The 22,649-nt window shown below is 38.9% G+C and overlaps 1 protein-coding gene across 1 annotated transcript; it reads left to right on the top strand.

The window, feature by feature from the left end:
- The first annotated feature begins 1,125 nt into the window (after nucleotides 1-1,125).
- Nucleotides 1,126-18,983, top strand: LOC150081465 (cuticle protein 6-like). Its single transcript, XM_090380211.1, has 2 exons — nucleotides 1,126-1,143; nucleotides 18,459-18,983. The coding sequence occupies exons 1-2, from the start codon at nucleotides 1,126-1,128 to the stop codon at nucleotides 18,867-18,869; spliced, it is 429 nt and encodes a 142-aa protein (XP_090236337.1). The 3' UTR covers nucleotides 18,870-18,983.
- Nucleotides 18,984-22,649: the final 3,666 nt, after the last annotated feature.

Here is a 22,649-nt window from a genome sequence, read left to right as displayed (position 1 = left end):
TATGGAAACGATACAGTCCAGCAGGTAAGTTCCTCTGACCATCCGCGACTCCAAATCACTGCTTTCCAATGGTCTATGGTCCAAAACCTGTGGGTCTTACACCAAGCTAGATATCAGACCTGCGTACGCTGCGACAATGTTGACTTGACTTCTCAGCAGATGATTAGGGCTTTCCTCTCAATAGCTTCTCCTGTTCCATTAGCTTCTGAGGTTTGCCTGTTCGTTTGTAACGGTTTCAGCACCAGTCCACTTCCAATTGCATCACATCACTAATCGTCGATAGAGGGATCTTCAGTGCAATCGATATGTCACGTACAGACCCATTGCTCATATGGCACCCTATTATTATTGCACGCTGGAAGTCTGTTAACTCCATTTCTAATGCATATTATAAGAAAATTCGACCCTTCCACACAAAAACCAATGCTTCCAAAAATCAAAATCTCTAGTAATTTTTGCTATTGATTTTTCTTTTAATTTTTGCACTTTTGCCATTATTTTTTTTTTTTTGTTTTTTAATCACTAAAAATCTGACATTAAAAAAAACAAAAGAATTAAAAGATCAATTGGAGAATTCATTAATTGATTGTGGCCGATTAGGGGAAACTTCCGCCAAACCTGTTCCCTCGTGCCACTTTCACCTGCCCAAATAAAAACCGACAGTGATGTTTTTTTTCCCACGTCCCTTCGGTGATTGGGGGGGGGGGTGTCATCACCCTTTAATGGTAGTAGAGGCTTACGACAAATCACCGCTTACACGAGAAACCACCGGAGGGAGTATTTTACGTGTCCGCGGCGCCCTCGGCTACGGGGCCGAGGGAGGAAGGGCGCTAAGGTCACGACCCTGGGGGTAAGTGCCCGAAATGCTTGCAGCGTGCGGCCGAGGATGCCTCTCGATTGATGACGCCGTACACGTCCGACGAGAAAGGTTAATGGCGCGACCTGAACTGTGGGGCGAAGTATAAAAGGCTGGGAAAGGTGATGGTGAGAGAAGAGAGTACGATGGGCAAGTTGTGAGCCAGCTGTGACTTACTACTGGAGCGTTTACCTACACACCAACCTCGGCACGTCTTTCATTGGAGCGTCTGCTAAAAGGTGGAGTCCGCGCATCACAACACATCGGTCATGACTCGCCAGCTGTTGGTAAGTACTTTCCCCTTGTTAAGAAACAAACTGAAATTTTTGGAGGGTTCCTATAGATGAAATGTGTACGCTTTTTCATTTCTCCGGCCCCTTTAATGCAAATTGTTCATTTTTCGTTTAAAAGAAAGAGCGAGGAATGTTAGCCTTGTTCCCATGACAACGCTACGAAAAGGAGGTGGAAATTGCTCGGAAAGGTGATCCCTTGGATCGTCTCGAGTTCTTGGTTATACTGTAAGGAGGGGGGAAGGTTTTTTTGAGAGAAAGAAGCATTTTATAAATTTTGATAAGTTTGTTTTAAAAACCAAATATCTTTTCATAAACTTGCCAATATTTTATAGTGCGTTATATCAGTGTTATCTTCTAAGCAATGTTCACCGGCACACCAGAGTGCCGAGAAACACTACTCGTGGACAGAGCCGAATTTAAACTTCTTGTGACCCTAACCTAAAGCATGTATGAGGCCATTCGGTTCTCTGTGACAATATTAAAAGAGAATTTTTAAGGTGGAGCGAGGCCCCTTGTAATATGAGGCCCTAATCACGCTAATCTACAAGATAATATATTATAATTCACGCTTACCTTTCCTCTGGCCCACTTCCATAGTATGTATCCCCTCTCTCTTTTTGTTTATTTTTACATCCACTCCCCCCCTTATCCTTCCCATCTTAGAAAATACTAAAAGCGCTCAGAGCAACGATTTGCATCCTGAGAAAAGATGTGCGCATTCGTTCACAAGGCCATGAGAACCCCCGTTTTAAGATGATAATAAAAGTGTTGATATACATTCGAGTTGAGCTCGACACATTGCAATTAAAAAAAATCTTGTTAAACCAGTTTCGAAATATTTAATTATTCTTCTAATATCTTCGACAGTAATTAAATATTCATCGCGTAATCTCATCTTTCATCCTGGGGCTCATAAAGCTCCCGATTAATTTAATAGCTGGGTCATCGGAACGCTCTTTGTTTTGATGAAGTGGTTTGTTGATAGTGGACACAATCGCTATGGTTTAAGTACCCTCGACATTTATACGACCTTAACTGCAAAAGGTATAAACTAAAACACCCTTTTTGGAAGGTCGATGTGAATTCTTTATTTGGTATGTTGTTTGGTTGGTTTCTTTCTGCCCAGAAATCCAGTGAGCAATTTTAAAATCTCCATTGGCTTTTCGCAGTAAATAGGGAGATTATAACCAAGGTTGTCCACAGCGCCTTACATTTTAGACAATGACTTTCAACAGGTTCTAAGAATGGAATTTTGCAGGCCTTCGATGGTTTTTCAATCTCACGAGTGACGTCAATGGATCATGAGAGAAAAGGGAGTACTCCAATGTCCCCCTTCTTATTGTGGACATAAAAATACGCTGCAGATGGAAGAAATCAGTGGCGTAAACTAACCTAGCCATTTTTCACCGTCCAAAAATGAAAGTCTATTAAAAAAAAATCACACAATTAAAAAGCGCCGATAGATGGAGTGCGTACCCTGTTTTGAAGTTGAGCCGAAATTTTTACTAAAGGGAAATTTCTATTAATAGAAATTTCCCTCTGTGATGATTTTAAAATGATAAAAAAATATATAATTTAGAGGTTATATTTTTTCGCATTATCTTCTGAACGAATCTGCACCGTTTATAGATAATTTTCTCTCATTAAGACTACCTGGTGAGGAACCAGTCAGTCCTGAAGAATGGATAATTAACCTTTTGGAGAAACCATCTCTTTGAAAGTTGTGCAATACTACGCTATTCGTCTAGGCATTGACTCCACTGGATGTCTGAAGACGTCCCTAGGGATCTGCAGCCACGCTGCTTGCAAAGCTTTCCACAGCGTCGGAATAGATGATGGTCCCGTTCCAAAACCTCCCATAGATGTTCAATTGGACTGAGGTTAGACGAATTCGGAGGGCAAACAAGATAGGTGATGATGATTCCTACAGTTTGTTCTTGAACCACTCGTGCACAGTGCGGCCTCGATGATACGCGCATTATCGGCTTGGAAGATCCAGTTTTTGTCCGGCAACATAGCAGGGTACACATGGCCTCCTAAGAGCTGCCGGTACATCTCACCAGTGAAACGCTGGTCCATACGCACCAGAAGTCCTAGTTCTTGCTAGCAAAACGTGCCCCATTTTAAGGAACCACTGCCACCTTCCTGGATAGTGGGCACCATGAACGATGGGTCCATGGAATCGTGTTGCTTGCGCCACACACACACACACACACAAAGACGTAGGCGTGTTGCACCAGGTATTTGGATCATCCGAGCAGCACACTTGTTTTCAATCCTCCAGTGTCCAACCAGCGCGTTGTTGACGCCACAGCTTTTTAAAAACACATAATCAAAAGTTTTACTAATGATTTGGCCATCAGTAAGCTGGCCCTTGGGCCAAATGAAGAAGTATTATTCGATAAGAGTTATTCCTGAGAGTTTTTGCTTTCTGGGGACATTTCTTCCATGGGTATTTTCTCTCTTTTTTTTTTTTTTCTGGGGAATATTTTTTTCCGCCCACCAGACTAATGTAGTACACCACACCCGCCTGTGAAGTTGCATGCACCCCGAGAGGTCAGTTGTGTGTTTGTTCCAAACCGTGTTTGCACTCGTAAAATTATTTGTTATTTAAATATTTCCTAAATTGATGAAAGATGAGTGTGAAAAGAAAGAGTTGTTTCTTTGAAAACTAAATTGGATGCTCTGGAAAGACTCGATAAAGGTGAGTATAACCAAGTTGATATCGAATTGGATTTGGGCAGGACAACTACAAAAGATTAGGAAAAAATAGTAAAAAAATCCAGTGAAAAACCCTGGAAGGATTTCGAATTTAGTTTGTTTCGCAAGAGATTTTACAGAAGATGTTACCATCTTCGATTTTCTATCAAAAGTTCAAAACTTCATCAATACGTTCCTAAAACAGTCAAAACAAGCATGTTCCAAGTTAAAAATTTATATTGGTTTACTGCAATGAATCCCGACATATCCTGACTTCAAACGCCAACCCAAAGGATGTTTCAAAAGGACTGCATCTTCCCAGTTGAAGATGATGATTGCTGTTTAATTGTTTGTGGTTGGCATCTTGCAGAAGCAACGATATTGTACGTCCTTGGTAAAGCCGATCTTCCAACCCTGATGCAATTTAGAGACAGGTAAAAGTTTGGAGTAAAAATACGGTTACTGTATTCTAGCTCTAAATTTCATTCATTTCCTAATTAATGCAACTCATTAGAGCAATTATCCTAATTTCATTAAACTTTATTTTCAATTTTTCTACTCATTAATGAGGCAGAAGACAAAATACTGTTGATTGAAAATCTTACAAATATTAAAAAAAATTAAAATAATCAAAGATGGCGCTGTTGATAATGTTAATGAGATGTTAAACTCTAACTCAAGTAAATCTGGTGTACATATTATACTTTTCATTATTTAAGAAAAAAAAATGTTTACAGAATTGGAATTAAAAAAAAAAGGAAATTATTTTTCTTACAGAAGAATTTTAAAAATATTTTTTAACAATATTGATAGTCAATAGTCTAACAATCATTTCTACCTCTCATAGATCGAATTCATGAAATCACTGACACATTTTGACCATACTTTTACTTTTGACCGTACCTATTGACACATTTTGACTACTTTTTCTTTTTAAATCAAAGATAAAGAATAAAAAGAGTTGATAAAAAGGTTGTTTGCCTGAGGAAGTTAAAAATTCAGAAATATTTGCCTTGTCATCAATGAGATTTTCTAGAGTTATTGATTTATGAAGATTAACCAGTGACAACAAGGTTGAAGTTCTGTCTTGTTGATAGTAAGGGCAGTCAATGAAGGTGGGTCAGATGGGTATGACCTATTCTTGCTCTCGAAAGGTCTACTTCTTCTCGTCTTGATATACGGACACTGGAGAGCCAAATTTTCGGATCCTCTTTAAACTGAAAGAGTTTATTATTAGTTTGAGAGTTCCAGGGTACTGTCCATTCTGATAGGCATGCAGCATGAATGATTAATGCATTCTGATGCAGGAACAAGAATACTGGATAAACTAAGGTATGAAGGAATTTAATTACGCATGGGTAATGCACACACATCATTTCTATTACCAAGATAGTTTTAATACTTCTCATATTGTGAATACCTTCACAATTTAGGCATTTAGCGAAGAAATATCTTTTAAATTAAACCAAGCACAATATCAGACATCTCTCATATTGTGAAGGTATACTGGGTTGTCACAGGGTACCTACTCGACCACCGATGATAGGCCAATAAGCGTTGGAACGGTGCCGTCTGGGGAGGGGGGCTTGATGGAACCCCTTGTTATCGCGAATAGGTAACAACGGTCTTTTTCAGGGTGAGCTAGTTTGACGTACAGGTGGAAGTGCAAGAGTTCATAAACTAGACTAAGTTCAATATCCTTTGGATACTCTTGCATCAACATCTCGACGCCATTGTGAATCTGTTCCTTGGTTGCTTGCAGGTTCACCAAAAATGAAAAATTGCCAGCTACACTCCTATACACTGCTGCACTTTTGTCTAGGTTGGCTTCAAGAGCATCTATGACAGGGATAAATGAATTTACCCTAAACTTGTCTCTTGGAGAAAGTTCGTCCCATCACTGTTTTGCTTTCTTCGTACTCTCTGCCTTCTTTTGACAGTTTTGTACTCTACATATCCGGTAGAGTAGTAGTAGTAGTAGTAGTAGTGGCACTTGATGCAAGAAAGCAAGTGTAGGAGCTTATGCAGCATCAGCCAAAAAAAAAAAATAAAAATAAATAAATAAATAAATAAAAATAAAAAAATCACACCATACCCTCCAAATGCCTGTCCAGTTCCTCCTTAAATTTATTTAACCTATCAACTTCCACAACGACAGATGGAAGTTTGTTCCAGCAATGAACCACCCGCTGGCTAAAGGCAAATTTCCGCACATCTATTCTACATCTATCCTTTCTTAATTTGAACTTATGTCCCCGTAGGTTCGTATTCTGAACAAGTGGGAGGATCCCATCAGAATTCAGCGTGCTCAACCCATTCAAGGCCTTATAGACCTCAATCAGATCACCGCGCAGGTGCCTAGTCTCCAGCCACTGCAATTTGCAGAACTTAAGCCTCTCTTGGTAAGAGGATCCCTTCATTCCCCTCACCAATCGTGTTGCTCTTCTCTGTACACGCTCAAGCAAATCTACATCCTTCCTAAAATGAGGCCTCCAGACCTATACGCAGTACTCAAGGCGTGGCCTGACCATTGCCTTATACAGAGGGACAATCACCTCCTTTTCCCTGCTAGCAAAATTCCTATATATCATTGACAAAACCCCATGACCTGCCATAGCAGCCTGTCTACATTGCTCAGAAAACTTCATATCTGACTGCACAATTACTCCCAGGTCTTTTTCATTTTCTACCACCTTAAGTGTAGTACCACACAGTTGGGACGTTTCTCTGGGGTTACTTCTACCCATATGCAGTACTTTGCATTTGTCAAGGTTAAACTTCAGTTGCCACTTCTTAGCCCATCTGCCCAAATTATCTAGATCCTGTTGCAGTAGCACACTGTCATTACTGTCATTAACAACCCTGCCAACCTTCGTGTCATCTGCAAACTTCGACATTAAGCCTGATATACCTTCATCAATATCATTGATAAATATACAAAACAACAGTGGACCCAACACCGAACCCTGTGGGACTCCACTAATAACATTAGTCCACGAAGAGCAGCACCCATTGATTACCACCCTCTGTCTTCTCCCACTTAACCATCCTTTTATCCATTGTAGCAACTTACCCTTAATACCATTCTGCTCCAATTTGTACAGTAGTCTTCCATGCGCAACAGTGTCAAAAGCTTTCCTGAAATCCAAGTATATGATATCAAAATTATTTTTTGCATCCAGTTCCTTTGTGACCACATCATAATAACCAATCAAATTTGTCAGACAAGACTTTCCCTTAACAAACCCATGCTGTGTCTGAATTATTGCTGCAGTCTTGTCTAGATGATCCTGCAATGCATCTTTAACCAGTGACTCCATTATTTTACCCGGAACAGAAGTTAAACTAACTGGTCTGTAATTACTCGTGTCACCCTTCGAACCTCCTTTGTGAATTGGGGATACATTTGCACATCTCCAGTCCGTGGGAACCTCCCCTGAATCCAAGGATGCTCTCATAATTATGGCTAAGGGTTTGCTTAGTTGCTTTGCCGCCTCCTTTAATATAACTGGATAGATCCCATCCACCCCAGGTGCCTTTCTTATGTTTAACTTCAACAATTTCTCCTCCACTTTGCTCTCAGTTATTACAAAATCATTAAGCACACTGCTACAATTTGATAACCTTCTTCCATTTTCAAACTGTAATAATTCCTCACGTGTGAATGTAGATGCAAAATACTCATTCAGTTTGTTTGCTATCTGAGCAGGATCATCAACAGTCGAACCATCGATGTCAAGTGGACCAATCAGATTCATCCCCTTCCTTTTAGAGTTTATATAAGTAAAGAAATCCTTGCTGTTTTTCTTAGCATCTTTTGCCAAAGATTTCTCGTAATCCGCCTTTGCCTGCCGAACCTCCTTTGTGACCTGATTACAGACTAGCTTATATCTGCTACAGGCTTCTGCGTCGCCTGATAATTTATATGCATCCCATGCATTTTTCTTCTCTGTCACGAGTCTCATTAGTTCATTTGATAACCATTTAGGCCTAAACCTTGAACAATATTTCTTCATCGGTATGAAAAGTCTAGTAGCTTCCACGATTAATTCCTTGAATGCTTCCCACTTAGAATTTACTGTTTGTAACATCGTCAGTTGATCCCACTGTACAGAATTTAAAAACTGTCTGAGACCACTGTACTCCCCTTTACGGAAGCAAAAACCCTTTCCTTTACCCCTGACGGTAGTTAGCTCTTTGAGTAAATCCCACTTCAGTACACTGTGATCACTGCCACCTAGTGGTTCCTTTATCTGCAAATTCTTAATACACGAATGATCACTGCTGATAACCAGATCAAGAGTATTACTTTCTCTGGTTGCCTCTCGAACATGCTGCTGCAGAAAACAATCATCCAATAAATCCACAAAAGTCTGACTAGTGTGTGAGTGACCAACCCACAAGTTCCAGTCAATATCTGGGAAGTTAAAATCCCCCATTATAAGACATTCCGATTTACTGGCCCACTCTATTTCTCTGTACAATTGTTCATTGTACTCATTCGAGTCATTAGGCCTATAACACACTCCTACTCTTATTTTTGCTTTCGCAGTGCTTATGTCACACCAAACTGACTCAACAGTGCACTATCCATCTATATCAACTGGATGCACTTCTTTTGATTTTATGTTTTTCTTAATTAACAGCATAACACCTCCTCCCTTTCTGTCCTGTCTATCCTTTCTGTACACATTGTACTCCCCAAATTCCAGTTCTGCATTCCTTATATCTTTGTGACACCATGTCTCTGCTATCCCAACAATATCCGCCTTTGATGTCTTGACCAACACTTCAAATTCATCAAATTTATTTACTATACTTCTAGCATTGGTATACATGCAAGCATACATGCTCTTATGCCTATTCCTTGTTACCCTAACACATCCCATATACCCAACTATTCCAGGATGACTGCCATCCGTCCCTGAAACCCCCAACACCCCTCGCTCCAGGTCGCTTCTTATTCTAATAGAAGTTGTGCAAGAATCACCTTCACCTCTGCCTGCGGTTACTGTTAAACTATTAGTCTTTGTATCCCCCCAAGCTAGCAGTTTTCCGACCCACCTAACAGTGCCTCGATAGCATCAGCAAATATACTTGCACCCTTTCTATTTAAGTGTATCCCATCCCTGCAGAAGCAGTCTCTCCTGTTAACAAGTACAGTCCAGGCTGAAAAAAATTCTACCCCTTGAGCCTTGCACAATCTTTCCAGGGCCGAATTGATCGACAAGGCTCTCATCATATACTCCCTCCTATCGTGTCTGGGCAGAATTGCAGACACTTTCAAATGCAACCCTAATTCTCGGCTTTTTTTCAACAGTGACCTGTACTTGTTGAGTAATTCTGCCGGTCTCCTACTCTTAATATCATTAGTGCCAACGTGTACAACTATATCACCTTTTGTGCCCTTGAAAGATGATATCCGCTCTACAACGTCATCAACCTTTGCCCCTGGCAGACATACCCTGGTCCTGTTCCACCTAATTTTGCTTGCTGTTCAATTTCATCAAAATTAGTACGAATGTTTGATACGAACTGCAATACTGAGCTGTAAATATTTGCATATGCGCTCAATGAAATTTGTGAACTTTGGAATGCCTTGTTAACTTTATGAAATTGATCTAGCAAATGTGTCCAAAGGTGAAGCATGAATATGAATTCAAATTCTTCCATTTTCTGTAGAAGATTTTCAGCATATCGTCTAGTATCTCCTTTTGGGCTTCAACAATGTTAGCTGCAGTAGCTTTGGCGTGAGCCTCCCATCCTGTGTCTGATAAATGTTTAGGAACTTTTGACTCAGGAGGCAAGAAATTTTTTAGCACTTCCCATCTTTTTGTAGAAGCTGAGAAAAAACAATAAAGCTCATTTATTGTAACTAAAAAAATTCCCTGCATCCAGGAACGGTCAATTGCGGTTCGTCCAACTAGATTTAGGGAATGTCCAGTGCATGGAATAAACTTTGCAAACTTGTTCCTTTCCAGAATTTTTTGTTGAACGCTGTTATACTTTCCAGTCGTATTGGCTGCATTGTCACATGATTGACCTCTACATTTACTGAAATCTATTTCAAGTTCACTGGAGTAGTTCAGTATCAGCTCAGCCATACTTTCACCGGTGTGATCTTTAAGTTCAAAATGACTCAGAAAGCGTTCAACTGGTAATCCATCACTAGGAGAAACATATTTAACAATGACAGTAAGTTGATCAACGTGGGAAACACTAGGGTTGAATCGACTGATAAACTAAAATAACCTGCTTGTTTGATGTCGCTCAGTATAGATTCTCGAACTTTATTAGCCATTAACTAGATAACCTCTTCGCATATGGTTTTGGATAAGTATGATGGCTGACCTTTACCTCCATCATACTTTGGATAAGTATGATGGATGCCTTTACCTCCATACTGATTTATGTGAGCACACAGGAAGGGATCAAATTTAGCAATTAATTCAGGCAATCCAAGAAAGTTACCATTGTTTGGTGAACCAAATGTTTCTTCATCTCCCCTAAATGCCAATCTACGTTCTGCCAAAAGGGAAATCACTGCAATAACTCGCTGAAGTACGTGTCTCCAGTAATCCTGCTCTGCTTTGATTTGCTCTTCGAGTTTTGATGTGAGCTTTTGACCACGCTTTCTTGTTAAGTATGTTAGCATACAGTTTATATAATTTTTAGAGTTTCTGTGGGTTTGAACAAGATAAGCGTGATGCCAATCATCGAATCCAGTAGAAGCTAAAGCTGTAGTTGAGGTAGTTCGGTTAGAGAAAAGTTTGCATACAAAACAGTAGACTTTTCCTTTTGTGGGAGAATACACTAGCTATTCTCGAGGGTAGGTTTCTCCATTTACTTTGGTGGGATGGAATAAATTTCTTGAGCAGAACCGGGCTTGGTTTTTGTATGCTCGCTTCGAATTGGTAAAAGGTTCATCCCAGTGCTGACATTCCGATGGACATTTCTCAATCCAGAATGATATTTCCTAATTATTCAATGTGGTCCGTAAACCTACGTCATTGTCTCTGAAATCACTAGTAGCATGAACAGTTGGTATTTTTGTGTCTGCAATGCTAGGGTTTTCGCTGAGATCATTTGCTTTGTTTTCCAGGTCTTTAAGATGGTAAAAAGCTTGAACTGCTTCTTTTGGTGTAACTATCTCGTGGCATGTTCTTTCAGCGCCTTGTGTTAATTCTTTGGCTGTACGAGGTCCTGTCACTTCACTGTCGCTTTCTCCAGAAGATTCTGTACTTGCAGGGTAGTTACTGGCCTCCGTAGCCGAGTGGGCAAGAGCGGGAATGCAGTAGCACACGCTCTTTGAGTAGACCGGGGTTCAAGCCCCTGACTGCTGAATACGGTCGATCTGCCAACCCGCACTGGACCAGCGTGGCAGATTATTGTCCATTTCCCTCAGCATGAATTGTTGAGGAGGCTTCCATCCTGCAGTGGGTTGATAATGGCGGCACTTTACTTTTACTTTTTTTACTGGCAACAGTTCTCCTTGAAGTTCTTGGGAGGCTGTGTTCTGTATATAAACTGATTGTTCTTCAGTCTGCTCAGTGTAGTCTACTTGATTTCCTTCTGTTTGTAAACACGAATGTTCTGCATCTCAGGGATTATGTAGGGCTGTTTCTGCCTGCTGTACAAAGCCATATGACGTGATTGGTTTTAAACGCTATTTCCTTCTGTTCATTTTGTCGCTTTCGTTTACCAGCACCACTTTCATATCACTTACTCATTATTATTTTCACAAAAAGTCAAAATTAAATATTATTGTGATTCACAATGATGTAAAAGAATCCTCACTTGTTCTCAAAACGCACGCTATAATGATAGACAGTGACCTGAACACTTGTATTGCATTTTTTTTGCAGGAGGCCGAGGTCCCCCTAGATTATGAGGCCCTGGACTGCAACCCGCTCAACCCATATGTAAATCCGGCACTGTCTCCTACTATCACTTTCCTACTCCTTTTTGCTTTCCTAAGTCTAATTGGGACAGTATATGTGTTTTATCCCATACCATTTTTCAAACAGTACCATCTGGGTGGTGATATCCGCCGAGAATAAGTAACTATAGTTTCCTCCACTCCTTCATACTCTTAGGCATTTAGCCAAGAAACATCTTTTAAGTCTAAGGTAGTTGGATTTTTTTTGCAGCTCTATCGTCAAGTTCATTGCCCAAAATACGAGAATGTGCTGGAATCCAACAGAAGGTGGCCAGTTGATGGAGTTCTTCAATTTTCGGTAATAAGCTTCTAATTTCATCTAGTACAGGGTGAACTTTATCTGAGGAATTACACAATGCCCTGATTGAGCTGAGGGAATCACTATAAACAACAGATTTTTAAAGAACAGTCAGAATAGAGATTTTCTAAAGCTAATTTAATTGCATATAATTCAGCTGAGAATATACTGAATTCAGATGGAAGGGATGATGAAATAATGGTATTGGGAAACACTGCGGGTGCTACAACGTTTGAATTTGATTTAGAGCCATCTGTGTACATTGGAGGAAAATCTATATGTCTGTGAGCGTGAACTACATGAAGTTGTTTGACAGTTAATGCTTGGAAAATATTCTTTCCCCATTGGCAGAGGTGAGTGTCACAGAGCGGTAGAGGGGAGGGCTCATGGTAGGGGCTCCCCTCTACCGCCCTGTGACAGAGGAAATTGCTACTTGTACGGAATGGATGGAAACATTCCAAACCTGCATCAGTTGAAAAAGGTGAAAAACCAGCTGGTTTTACTATGCTAGGTTTATTTCTGTAGAGTATTTCTAATGGCGGATTGAATAGGTATGGCTGAATGGGATGCGAGGCACAACTTTTTATCTTGACAGCATACTTCAGTAACAGTGTTTGCCTTCTCAATATTAGTGGAGGCTCATGAGCATCAATGTAGAGACTATGTGTTAGCGATGTTCTGATTGTACCAATTGCAATTCTCAAAGCATTGTGTTGAACTTGATCAAGTCAGCTTAATGAATCCATTCTGGTAGAATCGTAGATGGGAGCTCCATAGTCAAGACGGGAACTGATTAATGCCCTGTATAACCGAAACAGGGATGTACGATCTGCACCCAATGTTTGGGAGGATAAAGCTCTGAGTATGTTTAACTTTTTTAGGCAGGAAGTAGTACATATTTAATATGGTCTAAAAAATTTAACTTGTTGTCGAGGATTAATCCTAGAAATCGGATGTCATTAGTGACTGGGATGGAGACATTACAGATTTGAAGTTCAGGATCCGGATGAAGTTTGCGTTGTCTACGAAAATGGATAGCAACTGTTTTCTGCTGTGGAAGTCGATAGCCGTTGAGGCTGACCCACTGTTGTATTTTATTTATTTATTTTTTTTAATGTAAACCCCAAACACGAGAGGTATTAGAACCTATAGTACTTAGTACCGTGCTTGGGTTGGAGGATGAGAAGACGAAAGAAGATATTTGTTGACATTGGACTTGAACTTCTGCAGACTGTAATTTTCAGGAAATACGTATGAAGGAAGGTTGTTCCAGAAAACAGCAGTTGAATGAATAAACGAGGAAGGTGAAAAGTTGGTTCTGTGAGTTTGAAGTTGGACAATAAATGGATGTTGGCTGGTGGTGGTGGCACGTGTTCGGACTGTTTTGAAAGAGAGAGCGGGAATTATAGAAGCCACTTCAGAAGAACAGTGCTCATGGAAGTATCTGTAGAAGAGGCATGCAGCAGAAACAGTACGTCTATGAGAAAGCGAGTGGAGAGACTCTGTTAGAGATGAATCATTAATTAACCTAACTGCCCTCTTCTGAATGGAATCTAGACGCCTGAGAGAGGTTTTGGGGCCCAGATGTGGGAACAATATTCCATGGTAGGGCGGATTTGCGATTTGTACAGAGTGAAAAAAACTGTTTGGAAGAAAAGTAACGCCGAGAATGAAAGAGAAAACCAAGTTTTTTAGATGCGGAGGAAGCAATATTTGTAATGTGCTTATGCCATGAGAGATTAGAAGTCGGGGTAATTCCCAAAAGAGATATATCAACTTCCTAGAAATCGAAGTGTCACCAAAGATAAGCATCAGAGCAGCAGAATCCTTTTTGCGAGATATAAGACAAGACTGAGTTTTAGAAGGGTTGAAATCAACTAAGTTTAGGCCGGACGGAGCCTAGTGGTCAGGAGCGACAGTGCATAGCACGCGTTCCTTGAGTGGACCGGGGTTCAAGCCCGTGACTACTAAATACGATAAATATTTGTATTGACGATTTATTGTAAACTCTACTGACTTGGTTGTTGTGCCGGAGTATAAACAGAAAAATTTATTTTAAGTTGCCTTTGCCCCACTGGAGAATTACCTGGAGATCGGCATTTAAGGAATTGGTAGCAGATATTTGAGAAGTTGAAGCTGATTGAGCAGAGAAAGGTTTCTCAAAATGGAAAGTAGAATGCAATATTAATATTAAGTGATAGCTGGAGCTGTCGTTCAATAGATCTCATGTTTTAGTAATGGCAGGAGATGGAAAGGTCATCTGCATAAAGGTGAGTCTCAACAGTATTTGGAAGCTGATGCAATCTATTCTAATTGATGCAATTTAGTGATGCAATCTATTCTAAGAGAAAATAGATTGGCACTCAGTACCCTGTGGAATACCTTCTTCCTGAATGAACTCTGCAGAGAGGGCATTCTGGTATCGAACTTGAAACGATCTAGTATGCAGAAAATTCTTCACAAATATAGGAATGTTGCCCCGTAGACCAAGAGAGTAAAGATTTTTAAGTATGCCATGCGCCAGATGGTGTCAAAAATCTTCTTTATGTCTACTGAAACCACTACTAGCTGTTCGTGTTTAACAAAACATTATGAACAATAAATACAGCTTCGACCATGAGATCCAAGCATGACCTCTTTTGTCAAAAGCCATGTTGACTATAGCTCATTGGATGTTCTGACTCAATGATCCAGACGAGCCTACTGGACAATTTTTTCAAGGATTTTGCTGAGGCAACTTGAGAAAGATATTGGTCTATAGCTATGGGGATTGGTTGGATCATTTCCAGGCTTTATGAACGCCAAAACAGTAGAACGATGCCAAGAAGCTGGATAAATATTTTCTAACACATTTTGCAATCTTATTTTCCAAAAAAAAAAAAAAAAAAAAAAAAATGCGGCTTTAAAAGACCAGAAGGAGGCGCAAAGCTTTGTCATCAAGATGTTTCAGCATGACATAAAAGGTCCCATCTGGTCCGGCAGCACCATTATGAACTGTTTCAATGGCATACAAAAGTTCAGAATATTGCAGAGATTTGTTATATGGCAGAAGAAGGGCAGTTTGAAAGTTGAAAGTTAATAGAATGCAATGCTGTTTGTAGTGGTTTTAATTCGTTAGAATGGTGTAGTATAAGCTGATGCTGCTGCGATTTCAGCAAAAGTATTGCCCAAAGCTTTGCTATGTCTAAAGATATATATAGATCTATATCTAAAGCACTAGATAGAAGATTGGAGAAGGTACGGCAGGAAACCTATCAGAAAGCTTTTTAGTTTTTTTACATATTATTTTGCTGTCAGTGTTTCTGTTAATGCAAAACGGGCCCAGGATTCTTTCTTGGCTTGGCTTTGTATGGAACCTGCTTCTGTCCTTAATTTCTTATAATTAATATGATTGACTGTGGTTGGACACTGTCGAAACAAATTCCAGACTTTATTTTTTTGCTTTCTTTGCTTTTGTGCATTCCTCATTCCACTGATAATTGTAATGCTTTCGGTCCGGGGGATTTGATAGTGGCATTGTGTCTTTGGCCACATTTAGGAGATGCGCCGTGATGTAAATTGTCACATTATCAGTAGGCTGGTGGCGGAATTTTTTCCTCATCAAGAGCAACTGATAACTGAAACTTTGCCCAGTTTGCTCCGAAAAAATTGCATTTCCTGCTGGGTTGAGTTGAAGTAGTCTGCTATCAAAAGGTTGCATACGATTGGGAAGTGGTCACTGCCTATAGGATCATTTATAACGTACCACTCTATGGTCGGGACCAGTACTGGAGAACAAATTGACAAATCAATTGCTGAGGTGTGTTCAGCTGGGAGCTGTACTTGAGTGTGTGCACCAGTATTGAGTTTGGTGAGATTTTGTGCCTCTAGAAAGCTTTCGATGAGTCGACCCCGTCTGTCTAATTTAAGAGGACCCCATAAGGGGTAGTGCCAATTAAAATCGCCTAATATACAGAGAGGTGTATGGCTGTATGAAGATCTTTTAAATGGTAAGTATGATTTGGTGGTAAGTAGGTTGAGACAAGTGTTATTGCAATATGGAGAGTTACACGGAGAGCAACAGCTTCTAATTGTTTCAAGCGGGATACTTTTAGTAGGGATCATTGAATTTATCAGGATTGCCACACCACCAACCACGGGCAGCATCAGCTGTATTACGTTCTTTTCGATAAAGGCAATAGTTTTTTTTTTTATCTAAGGGGCAATTTGTGAGGTTAGGTAAGTTTCCTGAAGACAAATATAAACTGGAGAATATCGATTAATCAGATCTTGGATATCGTTTGTGTTGCAACGAAAGCCTCTGCAATTTCATTGTAAAATATTGTGCATCATTAGCTGAGGATGATTCATCTGACTGTTTTTGTATGTGGAGGATTTTTTCCGATTTTGTTTTTTCTTTTCTTTTTTTTATTTTTGGGAAAATCGGGCGTCCAGTATCCATAGTGTCGTTTGGACGTAGATCTAGTATGGGTTCCTCACAATATGAATGTACAATACATCTACTTGCATACCGTTGGTGGGTGATTCGGTTCTCTTGCTGTCTTTAGTGGTTTTCAATTTTTCACTGTCAAGCAAGACCGTTGGAGTATCAGTTGGGATGCTAATTGGAGTGTTCGTTGCTTCGCTGGTTTTAATTTGAGGTGTGTCTTTTCCAGAGTTTGATAGTGTAGTTTTAACCCAGTTAACTATAGATGAGTTGGAGGGGGGTATTGATATACATCTGCTTGAGCAGCTGTTGAATGAGAGCTTCGAGTGTGAGATGCATAACAACTTTATCCGACTGTTTTTGTTCTATATGTTCTATTTTATATTTTTGTATATTCTTCCCTATTTCACATGATTTAAGAAGGCTGGATGACTTTCTTTACAGTTGGGGCAAACGGGAGTTGAGGCCGAACAATCTGCTTGTGTATGCGCCTTGAAACCACAAATAGGAGAAATGGCATCACCTCTACATACCAGCTAAGAGTGTCCATATTTCTGGCATTTAAAACAATGGATGGGACGTGATGTAAGGCCGAATTCGGCAGTTTAAATAGCCATCTTTTACTAAGGATAGCAAATCTGGGGTACTAAATGTTACAATGATGGATCGAGTTGGAACAAAATTTCCATCTTTTTTGGTCATTATACGTTTGGCGCTAATTACTTTTTGACTGCTCAGTTCCTGTAAGTAGGTCTCACTCTGTGATAACACCTTTCGAGGAAGTTAAGGTATTGTGGGGGAGTGAAAGATACTAGCAACTCACCAAATGTCGTTGTTTTGAGCATCCACCCGGAATGTTTTGAGTTGGCTGTTTCAATCAGGAGGTCTCAGGATTGTAGTCTTTTAACCATTTTTGGTGATCCAGCAGTCTATTCCAAATATCTTTGGAATAAAATGTGATAACTTGCCCACAGGCTGGGTGGAGAGAGAGAGTGTATCACCAGAAAGTTTGGCATGTCTTTGCAATGCGCTTCCATTCCAAGCCTTTTCGGTTAGTTAGAATCATTGACATCGGACTTTTTCGGTCTGGAGCTTGTAGGCTCTAACGGTAGAAAGTTATTTAAGTCCATGTTTGCTCCTTTTTGCCCTGGGAGAGGGACTTTCTTTTCCCAGGTTACCAGCCAGGCCACGTGGAGGCAGGAATGGTTCCAATCAGTGACCAAGCGATCTGAAAATAGGAGAGCAGAACGTTGCAAGAGGAGGAGGGTTTATAAAAAAAAAGCTAGCTCGCACTAGAAAATCGCTTGCCTCTCAGGACCCAGGTAGTTAAGTGGTCGAATCAATACAGCTATGGAAAGGCGATAATCATCTGATACAACCCTACCCTACCCTAATTCAGGTGTGGTTCCATTTGTCAAGAAGGGGACAATATGGACACGGTTGATAGGAGCAAATAAAATAGAATGACATATTTTTCTACATATAAGTGGAATATGACTGCATATTTGAAACTTTGCACGCATAAGTTTGATTAAGAATTATAAATGAGAAAAACTATAGCTTCACCTACAGATGAAGCCATACTTGAAGGTATGTTGAAATTTAGGAGTGAAGTGACAATTCTACGTCAATTAATGTTTATAATGGTGCAGCACTTTAATTACAATAAGTAGTTTAAATAGTGCAACAAGGTGGCATTTATTTCTTTAATGAAATTAAAATTATCTTCATATTTATGAAATTATTTCGTTATTTATTTTCACACCATTTTAAAATTTTATGAAATATTTCAAGGTAGAATTAATATGGTGTCTGAATGGTACAGTAATCCATTAGAAAAGAATATATTAAAAATCTAGTTGCTAATAAGAAATTTTCCAGTGTATATTGCTAAGTTAAACTTGTTCATGAACGTCATTAATGATCTTTTATTTTGTTATTTACAGATGTTAGCACTGTTTATTGGAACTGTGGTGGGACAAAGAGAATCTTCGAGGCCACGTGGTTATGGAAGGGTAGTCCCAATCCCTGCTGGCACTAAAGCTCATTACAACATCCGCAATCATGCTGGAAGCGGCACTTATAAATTTGGATATGATACTGGGTCGGGACCAACCCAGTCATTCCGACAAGAAGAAAAAGGCCCTGATGGAAAAGTCAGAGGTCGTTATGGATACGTAGATCCAACAGGAGCACTACGAGTGGTGGAATACATGGCCGACGAAACAGGGTTTCACATTCTTCGAAGCAGAACCATGATTCCAGAGAGCAAACCGAAACCACCAGTTCGACTTCGGACTCCTTTCGTAGGACCTCTTCCACCATTCCTGCCAAGAAGAGTGGTGGTAAACTTTTGAGGGTTAAAAGCCGTTGGGGGAAATTGTCAAAGTTCCCTTCCGATGACAATGAAACGTTAAATGGGACTTAATCAGGTGCAAGTTGTCTGGAGAGTAGATCCTTGGACGTTTATATATGGTCCTATTATAAGGTAGTTTGTAGACGAAAACTGATCACTTCATCGGATCTACTATGTTATTTATTTATGATATTCACTATTTAAGTGTGTGCGTGCTTGAGTGTGTGTCCTTACCAAACAGGCGGCTTCCTTAACAACCATTCGTTAAAATAATGCTTCCTTTTTATTCATAGAAATATTTCCAAAAGTAATTCGCTCTCCTTCGGAATAATTGCCTCCCAACCTCTTGATTGATCATTAATTTCAGTTAAAATAACTGATTCTTGTTGAATGCCCCCAGTGGAATGCTTCTGTCATCATCACAGGAATGAAATTCCTAACAACACACTATTTCGGCCCATAGCTGAGCCATTTTCTTTCTCCATTTCGAAACTATAGCAGCAACTGCTCATATATCTCTACAATATTTTTGGGATAACCCAGAAGGAAAGAATCATTCGTTGAAAAAAAAAGCTAAACCAAATTTTGAACATAGAAAGTCCCCCCCAGAGACCCTACATTGTATATCCTAAATCCAAAAGCTGCCTGTGTTTGCGTGGTCGTGTGAGAGACAGAGAATGAAAATGAATCTAATATGAACATTCTCCCCATATTTATTATTATGTGTCGTAGCTGATCCTATTTTATTCCTTTTTGTTTTAGAAATATGTTGTTAGATCAAGTGAACTGTATAAAAGCATGGAATCGTGAATTTTTTTTTTTTCAGGATATGGAAATGAAAGTGCAATATTTCGTATAACGTCAAAACATTGGTAAAGACTTGCCTGTTACCTTCGCTGCATCATAAAAATTTCATTAAACGTGTTCTCCATCGTAATCTTGTGTTATTCATTATAAATAATCCCAGCCAAACTAAACTTGATGAAGGTATGAAAATCAGAATACAATGAACGAATATAAAACTTGTAAATATATATATCTGTACTTTGAACTTAGTAAGATGACAGTGCAATGGAAATAAAATTATAAAATTAAAAATATAATTACAGCTTTACTAAGCATATCTGTATTTTTATGTTTAAAAAACCGGAAGAAGGTTACCATCTTTTAAATTGGGATAAAATCGGGTTTAAATAAAAACGAATTTGTGGTATGACTGGGTTTTATTCTAGATTGTTATGTATCAATAGGTATAAAAACAGGCTATGGATCCATAGCCTGTTTTTATACCTACTAAGGCGGTAGATCCTACTTGTTAAGGCTATGGACCCATAGTCTTAACAAGTAGGATATCAGGATTGCGGGCGACCTTTTAGTTTGCCCTTTTAGAATGTCAAGCTTGAATGATAGTGAGTTTAGGGACAATATGGTATGACAAAGTAGCGTAAGATAGACTAGAGGTCGTGGATTGAAGTTTTGAAATGAGAGAAGAAAGAAATGCCATGGTCACATTTGGAACTGAACCTATATCCAGAAATAGTCTAAGTTACTGGAGATTTTTTTTTTGGGTAGCTGCTGACTGAGTTTAACATCTTTGCCTTCTGGGAAAAATATGAAATACCCAAAATTAAGAGTGATACGACCTCTGGTCTAGGATGACACTGCTGTTTGCAGAGAGCCAACATGCCATTATCTAAGCATACCAGCGAGAGAAAGAGGAATTCAGTGTTTAAAACTCTCTGGCAGGTCATGGGTCACTGTGAAGAAAAAATGGTGTGCTCTTCCCCACACTTTCCCACGCTTAAATATTATAGCAACGGGAGGCTATCCTGGGGCGGCTGACCCCAGGGTGGTTTACTAGCTCCACTTGCATGAGAGCCAGCATTCCTTTGAGGTAACGGTATGGGTCATCCTATCAGGTAGTCACGTGCAATGTGGTATGCTATTATCTCGTCTGTCGACTGACACCTACGCTTCATTTTGGACGTCCCATGGTCCAGAGGCCGGTCAAGGTGAAATGATGAGTGGGGTAAACTTGAAATGCTTTTTTATTTATTTATTTTTATTGTATGGAAGAAGTGACGCTCACACACACACACTCACACGGAGAAGATAGAACGATCTGTTTACAAGGGAGCGAATGCAGTGAATAAGCTATAAGGAAAGTCATAAATAAGGTTCTATAAAAACTAAAGGTCTTTTATCAAGTGATGAATATCATTTATCTATAACAAAGGAACAAAACATAATTAATATCCGTTAAATCATTTGTATTAATCAGCGTTTCAGCATAAATTAGAAATAATTTCATTTATAAATACTGTATAAGGCCAACAGTGACGTCTTTATACGATAGTGGGCCCTCGGCACTTAGAACCCTTTAAGGCTCCTTTAATAATGCTGAAAAAAGGTTAAAAAATAAATAATTAAGTCCACTTTTTGGTCTCTTACCATCTAGGGACCCATGCTGGAAGATGGCCGTTAGGGCCCAACATAAAAGTTGATATAAAATCAAATTATATCAACTTTTTGAAAAATCTCAATAGCAGCTGGAACAATGAAAACATCAAGGAAAAAGTCCATCAGGTAATATTTAATTAAATAAATATATTTACGTCTCGGTATCTCTGTATTTTTCTGCTCATCCAATAAACAAAAAAAAAATTGTCCTGTTGAGAAATAAAGAAGCTAATTTAAATTGGACGAAACAGTAAATTATATTAGAAAATCATAAGGAAATTAATTTTTCTAAAGAATATTCGCGATCTGAAAAGTAACTGAGAGAGAGAGAGAGCGTAGTCGAAGTGTTTGCAGCGCCATCATCAGGCAAAAATAATACTTTCAAGTCTAATCCACAGACTCTTCTGAAGCTTTTTACATTAATAGTTATTCAGTTTATATCTAAAAAATAACAATAAACAGTATATAAAATAATGACAAGTTAATTGTTTTTAAAGTATAATTTAAAAATTCGAGAAATTTTAAAAAATTATTTTAAATTTTTTATTAATTTTCATATACCATTAAAAACTCTCAATAAATTGGCTTTATAAAAGCCATACGATTAAGGTGACGTCATTTGAATATCAAAAATTAGAAAAGCAGTTTTTTGCTAGTTTGTTGACAGTTCAAAATTTCACCACCAGGAGAAATCTAAAGGTAATAAATCGCTCAGACCCTAGTGGTCAAACTTTGAACTATTTTTATTATTTAAATAATACGTATTTTTAAATAAATTTTCTGGAGCGACATATAAGGTGAGAGCAGATCACGAGATAGAGAGAATACAAGAACATCACCTATTTAGCAGTCAGGTATTTATATATTTGATTTATTGCTAAAAATAAATACATTTCTTCTTATAAAAAGACAATTTGTTTTTGGAAATTAAGTTGACTGAGGAAAATGGTGCATGCGTAATTCAGAAAAATGAACAACCAATGAGAAACTTACAGGATGTAATACGTCATTTCCGTTACTGAAAATCACAATAATGATTTGGTAAGAATTATTTACAATGAAAATATTTTAAAAATTCATTAATTTACAATAATTTTATTCACTTACTTGATTTTTTGGACAGCAGATTTTAAACTGCTGCAAATATTGCAAAACACACTATAGAGCGAACTTATTTCACGAGTTGCCTAGGTATTGCACTACTTTCAAAGGACATCATCACTGAAAGAATAGTCTGTTATTTTTTTAAAAGACGAGGCACTGCTATAACTTGCTGAGGTGTAACATAACTAATCGAAATGTAATAATAATTTTATTTTAT

Source organism: Mastigoproctus giganteus, chromosome 8 (genome assembly GCF_048544385.1).
Source record: "Mastigoproctus giganteus isolate SK-2022 chromosome 8, ASM4854438v1, whole genome shotgun sequence".
NCBI lineage: Eukaryota > Metazoa > Arthropoda > Arachnida > Uropygi > Thelyphonidae > Mastigoproctus > Mastigoproctus giganteus.
The sequence above is the reverse complement of the archived record's forward strand: the minus strand, read 5'-3'. Positions and strand labels throughout refer to the sequence as shown.